Source organism: Trichechus manatus, unplaced genomic scaffold (assembly GCF_000243295.1).
Source record: "Trichechus manatus latirostris isolate Lorelei unplaced genomic scaffold, TriManLat1.0 scaffold00117, whole genome shotgun sequence".
In the NCBI taxonomy this organism is placed as follows: Eukaryota; Metazoa; Chordata; class Mammalia; order Sirenia; family Trichechidae; genus Trichechus; species Trichechus manatus.
The window spans coordinates 3,794,629-3,816,039 of NW_004444053.1; the positions used below are offsets into that span (position 1 = coordinate 3,794,629).

General features: G+C 37.8%; 1 protein-coding gene across 2 annotated transcripts in view; it reads right to left on the minus strand.

The window, feature by feature from the left end:
- Positions 1 to 1,647: 1,647 nt before the first annotated feature.
- KIFAP3 (kinesin associated protein 3) overlaps positions 1,648 to 21,411 on the minus strand; it is a 249,379-nt gene continuing 229,615 nt past the window's right edge. The window contains exons 20-21 of one of the 2 annotated variants that reach the window (XM_023738447.1): positions 2,544 to 2,695; positions 1,648 to 2,414 (exon numbers count right to left, since the gene is read on the minus strand). In XM_023738447.1, coding sequence (XP_023594215.1) covers positions 2,587 to 2,695 — 109 coding nt within the window. In that variant the 3' untranslated portion in view covers positions 1,648 to 2,414; positions 2,544 to 2,586. Of the gene's footprint in view, positions 2,696 to 21,411 lie in introns of both variants that reach the window. The other variant, XM_004384098.1, reaches the window with a different exon arrangement.

A 21,411-nucleotide genomic window follows, 5' to 3' on the forward strand; every position in this document is an offset into this window, starting at 1 on the left:
GTAAGTTATCCCTGCCATGCAAGGCCAAGTGGGAGCCTTGTGACTGTTGGCTCTGAACATAGCTACAACTAATAATAGCAGTAAGTTATTTTGTGTGATGTACCTCTTCTAGCATTACTGAAGTCTTCATAAAGTCATGATAAAACATATAGCTTGAGTTCTGTTGTGCTGTGCAGAATTAAGTAATAGCTGCGCCCTGCAAATGGAAGGGGAAAGAAAGGGGAGAGCAGTGTCTTCTTCCTCAAGTCTTAATTGGAGGTAGTGGTGGCTCTCCTATGTGTAGGGCAGCTGTAATTTCATGAAGATGACCAATTTAGAGTCAGCAATGTGGGGCAAGAGGAGGAGCACGAGCCTGAGGAACCTATTGGTTGCCCTTAGTGAGAAAGCACCTTAGGGCACTCTCAGAAAGAGCAAAGGACACTTGAGAATAATTTTCAGCCATAACCATTGGCTGGAAGCCATGGCAGTTTAGTTAGTAAAATAAATGTGACCTGAATTTGTAGTCAAAATCTGGTGAGGACAGGGTATTTGGCTTATGTGTAAATGGTACTTCTAAAAGTGTCCAAGGCTAAAACCTTTTGTTCTCTGAAGTATGTAACAATTTTAGATATTCTTTCTAATTTCTTTAGAAAACATTCCTTCATAAGTAACTAAAAGGTAAACCAGTCCATGCCTGAGTGGAAAGATCACAGTTTCTAAATTTGTGGAGTCCTAAAACAATGGAACCCTGGTGGCGCGGTGGTTATAAGTATTCAGCTGCTAACTGAAAGACTGGCAGTTAGAATCCACCAGCTGCTTGTTGGAAACCCTATGGAGCTGTTCTACTCTGTCCTATAGGGTCTCTTATGAACCAGAATTCACTGATAGCAATAGGTTTGGTTTTATTTTGAAAACGAAAAAAAAAAAAAAAAGGGGGGAGAGTGAGCATGTGCATTAAACCTCAGTGAGCACAGCCCTGGAAATGTTATGACTTGTTGGAGATTTGTTGGAGATGTTCTTCCTAAATCAGTTTATGAGGGAAGCTAAAGCTATAGAATGTTTGCTTTACCTTTGTATTAATGCAACTTCTTATGTGTATTTCTATTTTGTACAAATGGCATATAATGAGGCAAGATATTTAGTGTTGAGGTTATTGGACTGGAAGCAAAGAGACAGATTAAGTCACTGACTAAATATGAAATCATGGACAAGTCATTTAACATTTCTGGGCCACTATGTTTTCAACTATAAGAGTGAAGGCAACGGACAGGGTTGTTTCTAAGGCCCTTTCTAGTTTTAATATTCTGGCTAAAATAGAAACCATGTCAAATAAATCATCTTCTCAGAAAGATCAACTAAATTCTAAGTTTAAAGACACAAACCTTATCTTAGATTCACGTATTCCCTAAGGAACATCATGTATTTCCTTACACATAGCTGGTAGTCAAGAAAATCTGTTGGTGACATTCAAATTGTTTATGTGACTGTCTTCTCAAATAATTAGATGGGCTGAGTTATTTATAAGGCCCTTTCTATGCTTAAAATATAAATCAGGCCAAATAAATGAGTGTAGCTAGATAGGTCAATGAGATTTTAAATTCAAGGATAAAAGTCTTGTTTTTGATTCACATATTCCTTAGAAACCTCATATAATTCCTTCCATGGCAGGTGTTCAAGGAAATATCTCTGTATTATAGTTATTTGATTTCTCAAGTGAATTTTTCAACGTTGTAACACTGAGTTATTTTCAAAACTAATTAGTAATCATAATGTCTCTATTCTTACTATCTAAATCTCTTATAAAAATGTAAGAATAAATAGGAAATGAGTAAGTGAGCAAAAGATTCTATTTTAGTTTTCCTTCACGCGCTTGATAATTAGCTCTTCCATAGTTTAGATCCCAAATTTCATGACTAATAAAAGTTAAAAACCTACTAATCTTGTTTCATTTATATTAGTTATTCCAGGTTTTCTTTATGAAAATCAGAAAAACATGAATTCAAATTGCTAAAGAGACTATAGTTACAGATAACGTAATTTACGGCATATGTTCCATTGTTAATTGAAAACGGATAGTTAGTAACTTTGGGAAGGAACCCTACAGGGATAAAAAATGTGAAAACTTCAAAGGTAGCATATATCACATGAAATACTCAAATTTACAAGCGGGAAAAAAGAGCAGAAAATACACAACTCACGTGCACCATATATAAGCATGTAACTACTAATAAAATGCATTAAATACAAACACATGACTTTTACTCATTCATTTGTACTTTGTTTCTTTTTAACAGAAATTAAATTAGTCACTTAATATACATAATGTAGTGTTTGTTTTCCAGTCTAGGAACTTTTCAATATTCACTTTCGAGTCTCTTGGGAAATGAAATTCAGCATCAAGATGTGGTTTGATGAGAGGGCAGTGTCAACATCAACTGTACTTAACACAAGACAGAAGGGGTTGGAGTTAATCTGAAGCTAACAACGTGGAGAAATAAAGAAACAGACCTACAATAGTATTAACATGCATTATTAGGTCAAGATTCAAAGTTAATCCAACCCACACAGATTTCTTCTACGCAGAGAGTACACGTGTAAGGGGTGACTTTATCGAGATCCATAGCCATAGTAGTAAGGTTCATCAGGGCGGAATCCATAAGCTGTAGTAGGGCGTCCAAGAATGCCAACCGATTGGCCAAAGCCATCCATTCCAAGGCTAAAAAGAGAAAAAGGCATTATAAGTTATGTTTTTATTATACATCTATAATGTAGGTTAAGTAGAAGGCCTGAGTTTTACACACCCATGATTCTCTTCCTAGCAGTGGTAGTGAATTCTGTGGATATTAAACCCTTTTCTTAAGTAAATGTAGCCATAAAAATGTGTATAATAAAATATTTACTTCTAACATGTATATTAAAAGTGTTGGAAACCTCTGTCAGCAGGCACTGTTCAAGACACAGTGTAAGAATCAGATCAGAAAAATTTTATTTAATAAATTACATTTACATATGGCTCTTACATCAGAATATGAAGAAACACATTGCTAGGGAATAATAACAATATTATTCTGGAGCAAAACTGTAGTAAACAGCTTTGCTAATTTATAATATTAGCATGTCCTTTTTATATGAAGATATAGGACTAATCCACTATTTCTAGGGACATGTAATTTAAGTTTTAGCAGTAAACTCTCATCCCATGGCCAAATCAAACCACCAGGCTATGATTGAAAGAAAAAGACAAGGTATTCTCCAAAATGTGTAAGTTAGCTAGGATGCATTTGCAGATCCTACTGATTCCTCAGAGTAAAACATTACTACACAGTACACGTTTCTTTCAAGTGACACTGAGACATTGCAAATTTTGGTTCACCTTATTCTATGGAAATAAGGGAAGCCCAAACATAACCTGCTTTCATCTAATAAAATGTTTCTAGTCTATCAGAGAGTTATAAAGATAGCTTGAAGTATGGGTAAACTGTAATAATTACTTTTCAAAAAATTATTCTTTGGTCTATAAATAAATTATCTAGAAGAAAATCTGTTCTCCAAAGCACTTTTAAGGATCATGGAATTATCCAACACTCAGGAAAATGACAAAATATGTATGTACCTTGCCAGGCAAATACGGCAGCTATAACATGCTCATGCATAACTCATGCAGTGAATGCTAGTGAGCTTATCTCCAATCAAAGAAAACCATTTATAATGCAGAAATGTAAGCTTTGGAAAAAATAAATGTATTTAAATGATTTGCTATTTGAGATTGCACTAGATGGAAAGACACTTTTCTCTTTACCAGCAGAATCTCAATATGATTAAAAAGTATACGCTCATGGTCACTAACTTCTCACAACTCAAAGTGAGATTAAGGTAAAACACTTTAGAAGGAACTATTAAAATGTTAAGGTTTTGAATAATTTGTGTGTGGTGCGTGTGTGTGGATTGGGGTAAAACTAAAAGTAAATGTAAAGAATCACAATATATCTACAGCATGTTGTTCACGTGAATCTACCTCTCAGGGAAACGAAGTTTCTGGGATACAAGTTTCAGGTTAGCATTTTTACCAGTAGACTTGGAAAAATCAATCTTTTTGTGCTCCTTCTATATCAAAAACTCTATGTATAATTTTTAAAAGTTGGCTGAAATTTTTAAGTCTGAATTTTATTTTGAAATGGTAAAAAATAAGCACCTCCCTCCCTTTTTGGTCGCATGGGAAGAGAGGGAGATTAAATTTTAGGATGAAGACAGTAAGGAAATATTCTAGAAATGCCTTTAACGATGTTTCAAAAATTAATGAGATAAGATATACCTGTTTCATTTTAACATTTGAGGAAAAGTTGGTGTTGATATTGTTTCTCCTAAAGCACTAAAAGTAAGGTTAATAAATATGTCTCTAAAAATGACTCTTAAGTATTTTAGGATTGATTATATATAGCTTGTGGATTTCAACTCCTTTTTTCTTATAACCTGCCTTCGGTCACTCCCTACATTTTTACACCTCTCTCTGAGGTGGAACAGCAGCAGATTTATGCTAAGTGCAAGTCAATTTGGTCCTTGTTTGTCCTCTAGGGGCTATGTGAGATCTCTTTGAAGAACCTGGAAAAAGAGGCACATAGTGGATCAGGGAAGAAATATATAAAGGTACCTTCAAAACAGAACAACTCAGAGAGGACCTTATAGTAATATGACTGTGATTCTATCTGAAAGATGATGACGATTATCAGAAGGGAGTCTGTCAACCAAGATGGCACAGAACAAGTAGCTTCTCAGAGGCAATGTTGGTAGTACCAACCCAAGCATTCCTTGGGGAGATGGTGACCTATAATACCATCAGGAGTTATCTGACCTTTTTGCTAGGTTTATCCGAACTGAGGAAGGGGACTTAACAAGTTCACGGAGTCTGAAACCATTATACATCCAAACTGTATAACTCTCTTTTTAATTTCTATGATCAATAGGCAAACTTTGATTATTTCTTCCCATGTGGCTTACCAACAGGGTAAAAAATAAGCTTAGATATAATCTGGTCTGTCTGATGGTTATACATTACAATGTAAATTAACAAATGGATATTCTAATTTTTAATTTTTTAAATATGCTAATCACGGTAAGAATCAACACAGCCCCGCCAGTGAAAGTAAGACTGACACTGGAACACTGGTAAGTCTGAGTTTCTGAGCCTCTGAGGCTCAGGTCTCGACCAATCTTGAGATTACTATGGTAAAGATTTATTTATCTAGTTGGCAGTTCAACCAGAGACACCTATGTGTAATACAGTGTACAGACATGGTTTAGTTTTTGAACTACCATAGATACCACTAGAGAAAAATTTTCAAGGGTGAAAATTTGAAACCAACAGCTAAAATGAATGTTTCTGGAATTATCCATCATGTATCACAGACGAACTTGTTGTTTAAAAAAGAATATTTGAAACATTATGGCCAATTTGGAGGGTACTGTGTGATATAGGTCCTAGGTCCTTCTGTATTATGAAAAATCAACTACATCCATACAATTAATATCTTAAAAAGTTGACTCTAAAACAAAATGTATATTTCTTTAAAATCGCTCATCTGATTACTAATATAGTGGGAAAATTGTTTTTTTCAGGATGCTAAAACCTGGAGACAGATATTCTTTTGGGACACATGGACATTTACTCTACTTTCTCTTTTGGGATAAGGACCCAGCCTTGCTAATGTTGAGTCTAATAGGAAGTATTCCTTTAAATAAAAGCATATAGATTCTTCATGTAAATTCTTCTGGAAGGGGACAGAAACCATGAATATAAAAAAGCAGTGTCATAGCAAAAACTGTGCTATCCTGATCCAGTAGAACTCAATTAAGATCAGACATTATCACAGGCAGTCGCAGGCCTAATCAGGGACTCTGAGAACCAAGGAAAACTGTGCTGTAATATGCTGCACCTGCTTTTGCCCTGTGTGACCATTCTGCTTCAGATCAGAGTTTGTACATCTGGCTATTTATATCAGAATTTAATCCAACCCTGAACTGTGTATGTCTCTGTATGTCAATATTCTCTTCCTGTTTATTCCTGCTAACCCACATGAAACACTGTATATTCATCCCTCCAGACTAGGATATGCCACTACTATACTACTTTTTTTTTAAAAACAGGACTAATTATTTAGTGTAATTTAACCTTTATCCTCGTATTTTGGACCTTTGAATTAGAAAAACACCAAAATGCAATATCTCTTCTTGAAAATACAGAATTCTAGTCCAAAGAAAATGGTTACTGTTTGTTGTGAACAGATATCTAGGACAGGTAAGGTCAACAAATCGATCTATTAAGTTTTAGTTTCAAGAACAATGATTTCTGTGTACCTAGAAAGAAGGAGGACAAATTCTTAATAGATAAAAAATTTAAATATAAAGTTCAACAACAAATACAAACCATATCTAGAGTTTGTTTTTAAAAAATTTAGAAATCTAATTAGCATTCAGCTAATCATCTCTAACATTTATAAGGCTTCAAACAAAATTTTAACACTATTCATTGGAATTCTAAACTTGAGATGATTCGAAGGAGAAAAGAAAACTCAACATGAAAAGTGGTGCTTCGCATGCAGCACATTACAAGGGGATGGCAGCCAGTAAGGAGTCCTCGGCATTCTCAGGCTCTTACTAAATTTCGGTGCCAGAGTTGACATTCCTGTAGAAAGGGAAGAAAACCACCTACCTCTGGCTGTTTGTGAGGCTTAATTAGTGCATATTTGTAAAGCACTTTGAAATCCTTGGATGAAAAGTGCTGCATAAGTGAAAAGTATCGTTATTTTATTAAAATTAGATAAAAGCAACACAAACCTTTTTCTTCTAAGACATTTCTAAATCAGTAATAATAATGCAGAGCAAATAATGAACATATTAGTGGATGAGAGAGAAAGAGGAGAGAAAATTCAAGCCAAATTCGCTTTTAATAGGCTTACAGAATCTTTGACTTGAAAAAAATTTTAGAAATAATCTTGTTTATACTTCCATTCACAACATTCTTGGCCAGGTCTGTCCAGCTCTTGTCTGAATACCTCCAGGGTTGGAGTGCTCACTACTCTGGCAAGGCAGCTCATTTCATTTATGGATACTTGACAATGGACATGTCAAACTGTTGGAAAGTTATTTATTATGCTGATCTGAACACTAGTTCTATTAGTCTTAGAATATATTCTGGAACCACAGAAGAAGTCGAATTCTTCTTTGACATGACTGCCTCACAGCCCTTTTTTACTCCTCATGGCATGGTCTCCAAGATCTCTACCATCTCATCTGCTTTCTAAAATCACTTTGATTTTCTAGTGTTTATTTTAAAATGAAGAAGCCAAAATTGTCATGATGCTTATGACATGGTCTGAAACCAGTACAGAATATATTGAGATCCTATGATGGCAACGGTGATTATGGCCCTCAACTAACGGAGGCTAAAACTCCATTGATCATAAATGAAAATGTTAAGGAGTCATTATCAAAAAGTTGGCTTATATTGAGTGTGTATGTGTGTGTGTATAATTGTGTGCTTGTCAGACACATAATTTTCACTTATAACTACCATGTTGAATTTTATCTTTTTAGTTTGGGTCTGTCTTTAAAGGTCTATTCTCCTTAAGACAAAATCCTTTATGACAATGTTTACATTTAAAAATAGGGAATAGTGATTCTTATTAATTACCCATCTTTGTGATCCGTAAGATAATACTAAAGGCTAGAAATCTTTTGGGATTGTCAAGTGAAAGGACTTAAGATGAGCTAACTCTCTTGCGAGGAAACTTTCCAAGATATTATGGTACTGTATGAAATAACATGTTAATAATTTTCTGGAACAGTTCATTCTTTTTATCAATTATGCCAATATATTGATCACAGAATCAAAACCAGTATGTTTATCTTCTTTTCTAAGTAGATTATAAATTGGTCCTCAGAGTAATTTCAGCTTAAGTCTAATTTGTCATGGAAAATTCACAGCTATGTTATAGTGACTCTTTATACATCTATCTTTCTATCATCCATCCATCCATCCATCCATCCATCCATCCAACCACAATGGAAACATTTATTGAATTCCTACAATGTGTTAAGTACAGTGTTGGGAGCCAATGAAAAATAAAAAAGACACAGTTCAGGGAAGGCAATGACGAATAAGGATTGGACCACAAGGATTGGAGGCAACTAATATGTAACAAATATTCTGATAATAATATGATCTTGTACTATCCCAGTATATGTATAAATTGATACAGAAGAATACAGGAAGACTAAATATTTAATATAATGCAAGAGTATATTAGAAATATGTACAAACTGCTACAGAAGAACCTAGGAAACTAAAAAGGCCTCACAGAAATAGTTGCATCTACCACTTCCTGACATTATATTTTGTTTACTGTCTTTGTCTCCTATTAGAATGTAAGCACCATGCAGGGCAAGGGCTGTCTTATTCATTGCTATATCCCTACTATCTAGCACTGTGTATGACATGGAATGGGCATTCAAAAAGTATTTGAACGCATGAATAGATGAATCTCAGAAAACAAGTAGGATTTCACAAACGAGGTGAGGAAATTCCTGGTAGAGCAGCGGGCTGAGCAAGAGAGAAAAAAAAAGCTGAAGAACAGCAAATGGTTTGTTATGGTTAGTTTATGATGTAAGCAAGTGGCAGAAGGTAAGGCTGGAAAGGGAGGTGTTAGAACCTTGTTTTAAAGTTCTTCATCTGCCTTGCTAAGAACTATATGCTTTCGGAGGGTTGTCAATGGTTTTTAAGAAGGAGAATGACTTAGTTCTGTGTTTTAGAAAGATAACGAAGTAGCAAAGGAGGCAGAGAGGCAAAACCATGGGGGAACACTTTAGAGACTATTGTGGATATCTATATTATGGGGTAATGAAAGCCTACAGGGGCACTGGAAGAAATAGCAGTGATCAAATATGTTATGTTTCTCAACAAAGAATGGCATCTTACCTCTTTTGAGATAGTTTTTTTTTATTATACCTTTACTACCTGGGAACTAAGAATGAAGGGAAAAAATCTCAAAATTGTCCAAAAATTTAAAGATTATAGTTAATTGGGATGAAACAATTGCTGCCCCTTTAATATGATATCCTTAATCAAATAACTAAGAGTCTGTGGTATTCCATGTAGATGAAATCAGATTGCAGTAGTAGCTTGTCTCTATACTCAATAGAAAGGGATGGGCTATTCTGGCAGAAGAGAACGTTTTCCTCCTGAAATTCTTAAATACACTAAGAAGTATAGACTGAATGAGATAATGCCTATAAAATATCTAACACTTGTATCCCATTGCTGTGGAGTTAATTCTGATTCATAGTGACCCTACAGGGCAGAGTAAAACTGTCCCATCGGGTTTCCAATTGCATGGCTGTAATCTTTACGGAAGCAGACTGTCACATCTTTCTCATGAAGAGTAGCTGATTGGTTCGAACTGCCAACCTTTTGGTTAGCAGCAGAGCTCTTAACCACTGCACCACCAGGTCTTCAACATTTGTATCCGAAAAAACAAAAAGCAAACCCGTTGCTGTCCAGTCAATTCCGACTCACAGTTGTGACTCTATAGGACAGGGTTGAACTGCTCCATAGGGTTTCCAAGGAGTGGCTGGTGGATTCAAACTGCCAACCTTTTGGTTAGCAGCCGAGCTCTTAACCACTGCACCACCAGGGCTACAACATTTCTATCCAAAAAAATCCCCAAACCCGTTGCTGTCGAGTAGATTTTGACTCATAGATGTATTAAATCTAAATCTAAATGTAATTTACAGAACAGCCACTAGATGGAGAGCTTGTCTCACCACTGACCCGTCATGTACTTTAAAAAGTTAAAGCAAGATTTACTTCATATTTAACATTGATAGAATGTGGTTTCCATTGCTTTCTCAGAGAAATAATTTAGAGCAAAATAAGAATATCTGTCAGTCATATACAAAAATGTTTTATGAATGTGGGGCATATGAAAATGATAGAAGAAAAGATGCTGATTGTTTTAGACACTGAAAATGTAATGTACATGCATGTTAAAGTACGATTATTATAGGATAGCTTCTAAAATTTTCCTTGAGCCTATGTTAATGGCATCTTGTTTCTATATTAAAAAAAAAAAAACATTGCCGTCCAGTCAATTCCGACTCACAGCGACTCTACAGGACAGAGTAGAATTGCCCCGTAGGGTTTCCAAGGAGCACCTGGTGGATCTGAACTGCTGACCTTTTGGTTAGCAGCCAAACTTTTAACTACTACGCCACCAGGGTTTGGGCCATAGTGGCTAAGGAGCTCAGCTGCTAACCAAAAGGTCGGCAGTTCAAATCCACCAGGTGCTCCTTGGAAACCCTATGGGGCAGTTCTACTCTGTCCTATAGGGTCGCAATGAGTCGGAACCAACTCAACAGCAATGGGTTTCCATATACTGAAATGTAATAAATATTTATTTTAGGTTGCTCATACTTTATTGCTTTGCACTTAAACGTCTGTATTACTGAAAAAAGAAATCCAAGAGCACAGTTAAGCAGTCTTAGTAAGTTTCATCAGTATTTATCAACTTTAGCTATCATTAGTTTTCTTTTATTCTCTTTTAAATGCAAGACTACCAATTTTCCCGTTGTTATGATATAACTAAATGGCTAAAAAAATTGTAAAGAATCATATTTTCAGTGAAATCAAACTAAGTAGTATTTTTCCAAAAATCAAGGGCAAATGATAACATGATATGAGTAATGGGGAGGCTGGATTTAAAGTATTCATCTGGAGTTTATAAAAAATAAAATTTAAAGACATCTGTTGGTTCTAAGGAGAAAAAAATTCACCTTGGAAACAGATCCTTTTAATTTAGTTATTATATGGAGATGTTTCAGATAAAAACTAATTTGTACTAATGATGGAGGGAGTATGTGTTAAATATCACTAATTTATTCCAAATGGTAAAGAAATTCCATCTCATGACTCTCTTATCTCACTCAACTTCTCTTCTTACTATACATCCTATTCTGTTGTTTAGCCCATCTCCAGAGTCTATTTCAATGGTTATATTTTTTCATGTTGAGAAGTTATAGTTAGTACTTTTTCATACTGTATCATCATTGCATTACGTTTTCTATTCCTTTGTATTATTTGCATTTTGAAGTCCCTTTGAGATTCTTCTATTAACTCAAGTTCTTAGGTGTCCTAACTCTTGCTTGTTGCATCTAATGATACTCCTTCATGACAGTCCTTTCTTCATGTGTTCTGTAACTTTTTATTGTGCATTCAACTTCAGGTTGGTTTGCTTTCTTATTTGTCTGTTGGCCTGTGGAAGTATTTCTACAGAGTGGTTCTGTATTTGTTTATAGTATTATCAAGGCTCTGGCTGTTTCACCATCCTGAATCAATCTGAATTATAATTTCTGGATTTGGGGTTCTCTGAATTAGACGTATAGAATAAACCTACTCACGTGCACAGAGCAAGTTTGTGGTTTCTCTTTCTCATGGGTGACTATCCTCTCCTACCTAAAGCAAGTTTTGGCCACTTTTCTGTTCTGGTGAATTAGATTCATCTAGTCCTGTTTTCAACTGATGAAAAAAGGCATTCCTTTAAACTTCCAGGCTTCACATAGGGAACTCTGTTCCACTTTCCTGTACCATACAATCTATATCTAGTTCAGCACTCCTGTGGGTGGTTCTTCTTTTTTTTTTTTTTTTGCATTCGGGGTGTTCCATATTTTCTTGTGAACTTGGCTGTGTATGAGAAGTTTTTGTTATATTTTGTCTACCATTTCTATACATCTGTATAGTAGGGCCCTTCTAAGTCAGCTCAGTCTACCATCTGGCTGAAAGTTCTTTCGATTTTACCCTAATCTGCTCTGTAAATTCAAGGACTAAATTTAACCTTGTACTTCTGCTACTCAAAAATTGGCTGTGTTGAAGAGAACAATGACTCAAAAGAAGTAATTCGAGCTATTAAAAGATTTTTTCTTTTTCCTCATTTGTAGCAATTAACAGAAAAATGATACTCTACTAGGTATCTAACAGAAGTTGTCTGATGTGATTACCAAGCTGAAGTGAATATTTACTTAAACCTATAATGGACTCAGGCTTTTTATCGCAACCTTTTAATGAAGGTATACCATCTAGTCATCTTTAACTTACATTTCTTCAATTAGGTACAAGGACTTCTTGAAATTGAAAGTTCTATAATACCAAGCATTGCCTCATTTCACACCACCAAATGTTAAGCGAACTTACTGAGCTGCTTAAATAACCCCTGAGTCAATAAACTGAGTTATTAGCACCTTCTTTGGATAATTGTTTGTCTGTTACTGGTTCAACATTTTTTATAATCTGTCATAACACCTTGGTTTTTTAAGGTACAAAAATTACTGCTGTAGGCTTAAAGTAGAGAATATCATGTAATAACAATGTTTTCTCACTGGTATGAGAAAAATGGTATGGTATACTGTCTGGTACTGAGTGAGTTAAAGCCTGAACACCAAAACTAATTACTATGTAATGCTAACCTTAGTTGCTGGTTCATTTTGAGACTATTTAAAATATGAACTGTGTATTTTACCCCTATGCACTCTCTTAATGATTTGTTTTTTTAGACTGAAATCACTTCCAGCCATCAGTTATACTCTTGGTCTTTACATATGCACTTCTCCAAGCACAAATATTTCTTTTTCCTATTGGTCTGCCAGCCCTGTCAGAGCAAATTTCACTTTAAACTAAATGCTATGATACTTAAAACCTCTTGGATTACTCAGGCTGCTAGCGTGATCTATGACCTTCCAAGAATGACAGCTGAACTTTCCAATTTGCTTATACTGCTTGGGGATCTAGAAAGCATATGCCAAAGAGGAAAATGTTTCTGATGTTGAACAGAGAGGAGAGTTCTTGTAAGAGGTGGGGGAAGGAGACTATTATGTACTAAAAAATACTAATAAGAAATGAAAAGAAGCTAAACATGCTGTAAAATCTAAGACCTTAATTCAAAAGTTAGTGCTAGTACTAAAAACTCTTTAGTCCAGTTAAAACATGAATAATGACCTTCAGTTACTGAAATTCAAGCACAAACGAGAATTTTAAAGTAATAAAACACTATGAAAATGAACAAGTTCAGGAGATGGAAGAGAATCTAAAAGTATTATGCATACTATATAAAACGGGCTTTATCAACTCTCCATCTTTCTTTATAAAGCAGTCAGAAATCTGACGTGTACATTATCAAAAAGGTACTACGACCATCTAACATAGATGCTACCCCCATTGACATAATACCACTATCTCTTAAATGAAAAATTCCTGTTAAGTTTCTGTTAAAATTCATGTCTTCAAAGTCCTTAAATAAATAATACAGTTTGGCAATATTTTAGCATATTTCTGAAACTTTTCATTTTCTTTTACTACCTCACATAAGAGGTAGACTGATGTTTGTCTTAAAATAAAATCTCAAGTAGTTACCAAAAGTAAGAAGCTGAATATAAAGTTTCCAACTTATGTCATAGTCTACTTATTCATTTGTCTCAATATTTTTTAGGCTAAATAACCTTCAAATTTTAAAGATTAGAAGTGCATGTTTTTAAATAAGCAAGGAAGTTTTAACAGTTTGATTCTAAATGAATTTATAATTTCAAATCTACAACAAAAAGGCATTTTCTTGCCTTTTTAGGATATTCTTAAAGATTTATGTGGGACAGTGTTAGAATATATTTGATACTTTCAGCCACTAATTCAGTAATTTCGGCAATCAATAATCAATACAGGTTAGAGAAATATTTAGTAGTTATTTACTAGAGCACTTAGAATCTCAGAATACTGTGTGATGTAGCAGCATTGCATTTAGCATTAGAAGAATAGAGTAAATCTCTATTTAGTAAATTTACTAAAGTAAATCTCTACCCTGAAATTTCATAAACTTTCTTGGTCCTTGAGAATAAAATTTGACTGCTATATAATGGGTTTATTTAAAAAAGTAAATTCATTTCCTACTTAGGCCTAACGCTAATTTTAGGTTGTCAAGATATGGATTAAATGATTTAAGTCATTTTGATCAACAAGATTGTAAGTCTTTTGATGATGAAACAAGTATTTCTATATTATCTTCACAGAATAGGACTAAGCACCCTTTGGGAAAACACTGCATTGATACCAAGCAAATTCAGTGTAGAGTTTAATGTATAAATATGTGATTCTAACAATTATTTTTCTAACTTGAACCCTATTTTCCACATTTTAAATTAAAATTATTATTTTAAAGCGGCATAAGAAAATACCACTCTTTTTTTTTTTTTATCACTAATGTACATGGGCATTGTCTCCATTAATTTAAGCACTGAGAATTACGTTTATTAAATTTAGCAAAACTAACTTAAGTATGAAGTTATCAATAGTTCCTGAATTTTATTAAAGCTAGTGGGGTGCAATAACCTCAAAACCAGAATATCTGGAAGTGATTTCTAACTCTACTGATACAACATGTTTCAGTGTATATCTGTAGCTTTGTCATGATTTCTCCCTTTGTAAAGTAAGAATGGCACTCTTACGGTATATACTTGATGTTGTTAATTGTTAGGACATAAGAAAATCATGATGGAGCCTTCCTTAAAAATGCTCAGGAAATTCTGACTCATGCCATACAACCTGCAGAGTTAAGAGATACTCTATTACACTTGGCATGCTTCTTACACATGCTTTCTGTTTGCTTTTAAAGGACTCTTACATAATTCATAGATATTTATGCCTACACAAAGGCATACTAATTGTTGTTGTACTAAAATAATGCCACGAGTTCTCTGGAGGCTGTGTTCTCTAGAGAACCAAAACCAGTGAAGAGTGTGTGTATATATATATTTATCTCAAGAAAATGGCTCACGTGGTTGTAGAGGCTGGCAAGGCCCAAATCCATGGTCAGGAAGGAATCAGGATGGAGGCTTCCCCTGACTCATGTAGCTGCAGGGGCTGACCAACCCAAGAGCAGCAGGTCAGACAGCAGGCTGCTGGCTCAAGAACTGTGAAGGCTGACAAATCCAAAATCAGCAAGTAAGATGGCAGGCTGCTGGCTCACAGGCTGTGGAGGCCGATGAGTCCCAAAACCAGAAGGCAAAATGGCAGGCCGCAGGCTCAAGTCCCAAGAACCGGAGGTCAGGTGAGGACGAGCTGGAACAAGTGAGTTTCACCATAACATCCATATATATTGGATGCAGGCCACACCCCGAGGAAATTCCCCTTACGACTGATTAGCTGATAACATCAGATCACATCATGAAGGATGACTACATCATTACATAACTGCCAAATTAAATGTACATAACTGCCAAACCACTGAGAATCATGCCCTAGCCAACTTGACACACAACCTTAACCATCACAGCTCACGCCTTGTCAACTCGGCGCCACTACATTATCTCCTTAAACCATACACAATCTCCAAATAAAAACAATTACAAAGTCCTACTTGCACATAACATGATACAACATGAGTACACCTGAAAAAGCACTGGCCCCATTTACAGCTTATATTTTATAAGTGAAGAAAACAAAAATATTTGATGCACACATAAGGTAGAAATACACAACAATTACAGCCCTTGTTTCTGCAACTGGTCACATGGTTGTGGCTGGTATTTAGAACTGCCACCTTCCACCACCCATTCTGTATTCCCTTTACCTTCAGCAAGCACGTCAGTTGGTCATGGTTCTTTGTCTGGTGGGGTGACCCAAACCTTTATTCCCGGTGGGGTGACCCAAACCTTTATTCCTGAAGGGTCTGGGCCATTAGTAGTCATGTTGGAAATGGGTTGCTATAGTTTTCCACTGACTTAAATCACCGGGCATGGTAGTACTAAGAGATGCCATAAAGAATTTCCTGTTATTTGAGACATAATCTTCTTTACCTCATTATGCAACATCAATCCGATTTCCCCCAGGTAGTCAGGATCAATCAAACCAGCCAATATGGTAACTCCTTTGCCTGCTGTTCCAAAGGCATAAGGACCCAAAGTAGCTGGGTGGCATTCTTACCTTCCAGTTCAATGGAATCTGTGTTGTGTCTCCAGGTGGGAGCATTCCTCCCTTTGGAACTAAGAACTCTAGACCTGCAGAGCACAGGGTCACAGAGACAGGAAGCAAAAATTTTGCGAGTGGGTCATTAGGGGTAATAGTGAGTGCTGTCACTCCCATTTCCACCTCTTGATTCCTGGAACCGTGAATCCTGGCTATGGGAGAAACAGCACCATATATTGAACGCTAGTTTAGAACATATACAGCTTCCCAGAGAACATTGCCCCAACCCTGAACAGTACTGCCACCTAGCTGGCACCATTAACTTGTCTTTAGGAGGCCATTCCATCATTCTATCAAGCCAGCTGCTTCAGGATAATGGGGAACATAGTAAGACCAGTGAATTCCATGAGCATGGGCCTAATGCTGCACTTCACTTGCTGTGAAGTAAGTCCCTTGATCTGAGGCAATGCTGTGTGGGATACCATAATGGTGGATAAGTCATTCTGTGAGTCCACAGGTGGTAGTTTTTGCAGAAGCATTCTGTGCAGGTAAGGCAAATCCATATCCAGAGTAAGTATCTATTCCAGTAGGAACAAAACACTGCCCTTTCCATGATGGAAATGGCCCAATGCCACCAATCTACCACAAGGTTGTTGGCTGATCACCTCGAGGAATGTTGCCATATTAAGGACTCAGTGTTGGTCTTTGCTGCTGGAAGACTGGGCACTCAGCAGGGGCTGTAGCCAAGTTGGCCCTGATGAGTGGAAGTCCATGTTGCTAAGCCCACACATAACCTCCATCTCTGCCACCATGGCCACTTTGTTTATGAGCCCATTGGGCAATGATGGGAGTGGCTGGGGAAAGAGGATGACTGGTTTCCACAGAACACGTTATCCTATCCACTTGACTGTTAAAATCCTCCTCTGCTGAGGTCACCTGTTGGTGAGCATTCACATGAGACACAAATATCTTCACTTCTTTGGCCCATTCAGAGAGGTTTATCCACTTACCTCTTCCCCATTAACTCCCTGTCACCAATTTTCCAAACAAGTTCCTTCCAAGTCCCTAACCATCCAGCCAAACCATTGGCCACGGCCCACGAATCAGTATACAATCACACATCTGGACATTTTTCCTTCCAAGCAAAGTGAAAACCATGTGCACTGCTCAAAGTTCTGCCTACTATGAGGATTCCCTTCACTCTATCCTTTAGGAAGTTTCCAGAAAGGGGCTGTAGTGCTGCTGCTGTCGACTTTTGAGTGGTACCTGTATATCACGTAGGACCACTGTAAAGCACGCATGAGCTTTCTCTTCCTCAGTCAACTGATCATAAGGAACTCCCCATAAGGCCATAGGTACACACTGGGAGAGGGCAGGTAATGTGACAGGAGTGGAGACCACGGGCATTTGGGCCACTTCCTCTTGCAACTTACTTGTGTCTTCAGGTTGTGCTCAGGCCTGATCTCATATATACCACTTCCTTTTAATGACAGAGTGCTGCTGTGCATGGTCAACTTTATGGCTCTGTGGGTCAGACAACACCCAGTTCATGATGGGCAGCTCAGGTTGCATGTGACTTGGTGAACCATGGTGAAGTGTTCAGTCTCTTCTAAGGCCCAATAACAAGCCAAAAGCTGTTTCTCAAAAGGAGAGTAGTTATCTGCAGAGGATGGCAGGGTTTTGCTCCAAAATCTGAAGGGTCTGCGCTGTGATTCACTAATAGGGGCCTGCCAAAGACTCCAAACAGTATCTCTATCTGCCACTGACACTTCAGGCACCATTGGATCAGCCGGATTATATGGCTCAAGTGCAGAGCAGCTTGCACGGCAGCCTAAACCTGTTTCAGAGCTTCCTTTGTTCTGAGTCCCACTCAAAACTAGCAGCTTTTTGAGTCACTTGATAGCATACCCAAATGAGGGATATGTTGCCTCCAAAATCTAAAGAGGCCCACTAGGTCTTGTGTCTACTTTTTAGTTGTAGGACAGGCCAGATGTAACAACTTATCCTTCACTTTAGAAGGAATATCCTGACATGCCCCACACCACTGGACTCCTAGAAATTTCACTGAGGTGGGAGGTTCCTGAATTTTTGGGGGACTAATTTCCTACCCTCTAGCGTCAAATGGACACCTGGTGGCGCAGTGGTTAAGAACTACAGCTACTAAGCAAAACGTCGGCAGTTTGAATCCACCAGCTTCTCCCTGGAAATCCTATGGGGCAGTTCTACTCTGTCCTATAAGGTTGCTATGAGTTGGAATTGACTCGACAGCAATGGGTTTTGGGTGAGCATGCAAATATTTTACTAGTAAGTCCAGAATCATTGATACTTCTTTCTTACTAGGTCCAATCAGCATAATGTCAACAATATAATGGACCAATGTGACATCTTGTGGAAGGGAAAAGGTAATCAAGGTCCCTGCAGACTAAATTATGACATAGGTCTGGAGGGTTATATACCCTTGAGGTAGGACAGTGAAGGTGTAATGCTGGCCTTGTCAGCTGAAGGCAAACTGTTTCAGGCATTCATTTGAAACTGGAATCAAGAAAAAGGCATTGGCCAGATCAACAGCTGCATACCAGGTACCAGGAAATGTATTAATTTGCTCAAGAAATGAAACCATATCTGGAACAGCAGCTGCAACTGGAGTCACTGCCTAGTGAAATTTACAATAATTCACTGTTATTTTCCAAGAGTCATCTTTTCTTTTTTTTTTTTTACACACAGGCCAAATAGGTGAGTTGAACAGGGATGTGGTGGGACTCATTGCCCCTGCATCCTTCAAGTCTTTGATGGTAGCAGTAATCTTTGCAATCCCTCCAGATATGTGGTATTGCTTTTGGCTTACTGCTTTCCTAGGTAGGGACAGTTCTAATGGCTTCCACTTGGCTTTTCCTACCATAATAGCCCTTACTCCACTAGTCAGGGATCCAGTGTGGGGGTTCTGCCATTTTCTGAGTATATCAATTCAAATTATGCATTCTGGAACTACAGAAATCAGTACAGGATGGGTCAGGGACCCATTGGACCCACTGTGAGATGAATCTGAGCTAAGACTCCATTAATAACCTGACTTCCATACACCCTCCCTTTACTCTGAATGGTGGGCTACAGTGGCGTTTTGGGTATCATTGAATTAGTGTCAGTTCAGAGCCAGTATCCAGTAATCTCTGAAAAGTCTGATTATTTCCTTTTCTCCAATGAACAGTCACCCTCATAAAAGGCTGTAGACGCCTTTGGGGAGGCTGGGAGAAAGATTAACAGTATAAATTTCTGGCAGTGTAGTAGGGTCCTTCCTCAAGGGGACACAGCCTCCCCTTCATTCAAGGAGTTGTGGGTCTGTAAACTGACTCAAATCTGGCAATTGACTGAGGGGCCTCTGTCTTGGTGACTTGAGTTAGACTGCTGTTTGCTTGACCTAGAATTCTTCCACTTGTACAGCTCAAGTAAGTCTTTAGTAGATTTTCCATCTATTTCAGTCCTAGGGACACCATTAGTAAGTAGCCAACGCTGTAAGTCCATAGTAGTCAGATCTTCTGATTATTGGTTTGACTCCACTGTCCATTATGGTAACCCATGCTCAGCTTGTCTTTGTTGATTGAATGCCACCACTTGGCCCCTACTATCACAACATCCAATCAGCCCCAGTGTAGTTAGGTGTCTTAATTCAGTTAGGGCAATTCCCACGGTCAAATCCGACTTACATAAAATAACAATCACAACAGTGTTCAAGGATGCTGGGGCTCCCTTCACCAATTTATTCCTCACTGTTGTGGTAAAAGTTGCGTCCTCTGGGAACTCCATGTGTGGGTTTGTCAATCTAACTTGATAAATCCACTCTAACATGCCAGTTTCCGAAGCCTCTGGATACCTGCTTCTATAGTATACCAAGGCAAGTCTGGTACTTCAATTCGATTTAGTGTAGGCCACCATGTAATCTATGCTTCAGTGAATCAACCAAGTAAACTGGATCCTTTCCTAACCTCTCAAGCTGAAACGCTGAATGAAGAATCTGTGCTTAGTGGGCTCATATCAATAAACTCAGACTGGTCCAACTTTATGTTCCTTGAACCATTACCCCACACCCTTAATAGCCATTCCCACACATATCCCCCAGGTTTGTTTGTACATATTAGAAAAGTCAAGCAGCTATTTTGGAGTGTAGCATACCTCCTCCTGCGTCACACTTTGTACTTTACCTTTTGAAGCTTGCTAGTAGTTAAGCCTATTTATTGGTCTAGAAGCAGAAATGGGTGGTGGGGGTGGGTCTGGGAACATTCAGCAATGTCCTGTAAGGCATCCACCCCAGGTAATGCCCCAGGTAATGACTCAGATGCCACCCTTGGCGATACCTCAGGCAAAGGCTCTTCAGACGTATTTTGGTTAATCTCATCAGATGGGGGTGGAGAAGATAATGGTTTTACTGTGGAGGGTGGCTTCACAGACAAAGACAGAGTTAATTTCTTCAGATAGGAGTAAGAGGGATGGTTCTGTTGGCAGGAGTGATTCAATGAATTTAGGGGCTCAATGTCACCAGCTTCCTGATTATCTGCCCGTAAGTCCCTATCCCAAGTTTCAGGATCCCATTTCTTCCTAATCAGTACTCTCACTTTAACTTCAGACACCATTTGAGTTTGGGAATTCAGTTGGTGTTGTAATTTAGCCACTCTCACAGTAAGTCTCTGAGTTTGGTTTTCAGCAATATCAGCTTTGTTAATACAAGAAATAAGGTTTTCTCTCAGGGCACAAGTGACAACTTTGAGGTCTTTTATGCAGCACTTAAGCTGTGACTCTGAAGCCTGAGCTCATCTCTTTCACTACTTTGTCTACTGGGACCAACCAACCAACTTCCCTATACTTCTCATTCTGACAAAATTGTAGAAAAGTATCAAACGTGATCACCCAGAGTCTTGCTTCTCACCAATACCTGATCTATTAGTGGTGATATTTTGTGTATTAATATTGCCACCACACGCCATGGATTAGTAGTGCCCTCTTTACTACCGGAGGCAGGGTCATCAGTGCCTTTAAGACTAGTCAACCTGAGAACCAATGTAGAAAAGTCATCCTTATGATTTAGTTTCTATAGAACCGTTCTGGGTATCAAACGTACTAGGCTGGGTCTAGAGAAGCAAAACCAGTTAAGCGTATGTGTGTATATTATGTGTGTGTGTATATATACACGTATATGTATATATATATATGAAGAGAGAGAAGGAGAAAGAGAGAGACTGATCTCAAAGAAATGGCTCATGAGGTTGCAGAGGCTGGCAAGTCCCAAGTCTGTGGGCCCGGCATCAGGCTTGAGCTTCTCATGACTCACACAGCTTCAGGGGCTGATGAATCTAAGATCTACAGGTCAGACGGCAGGCCGCTGGCTCACGGGCTGTGGGTTCTGACAAATCCAAGATTGGCAAGTAAGATGGCAGGCTGGCTCATAG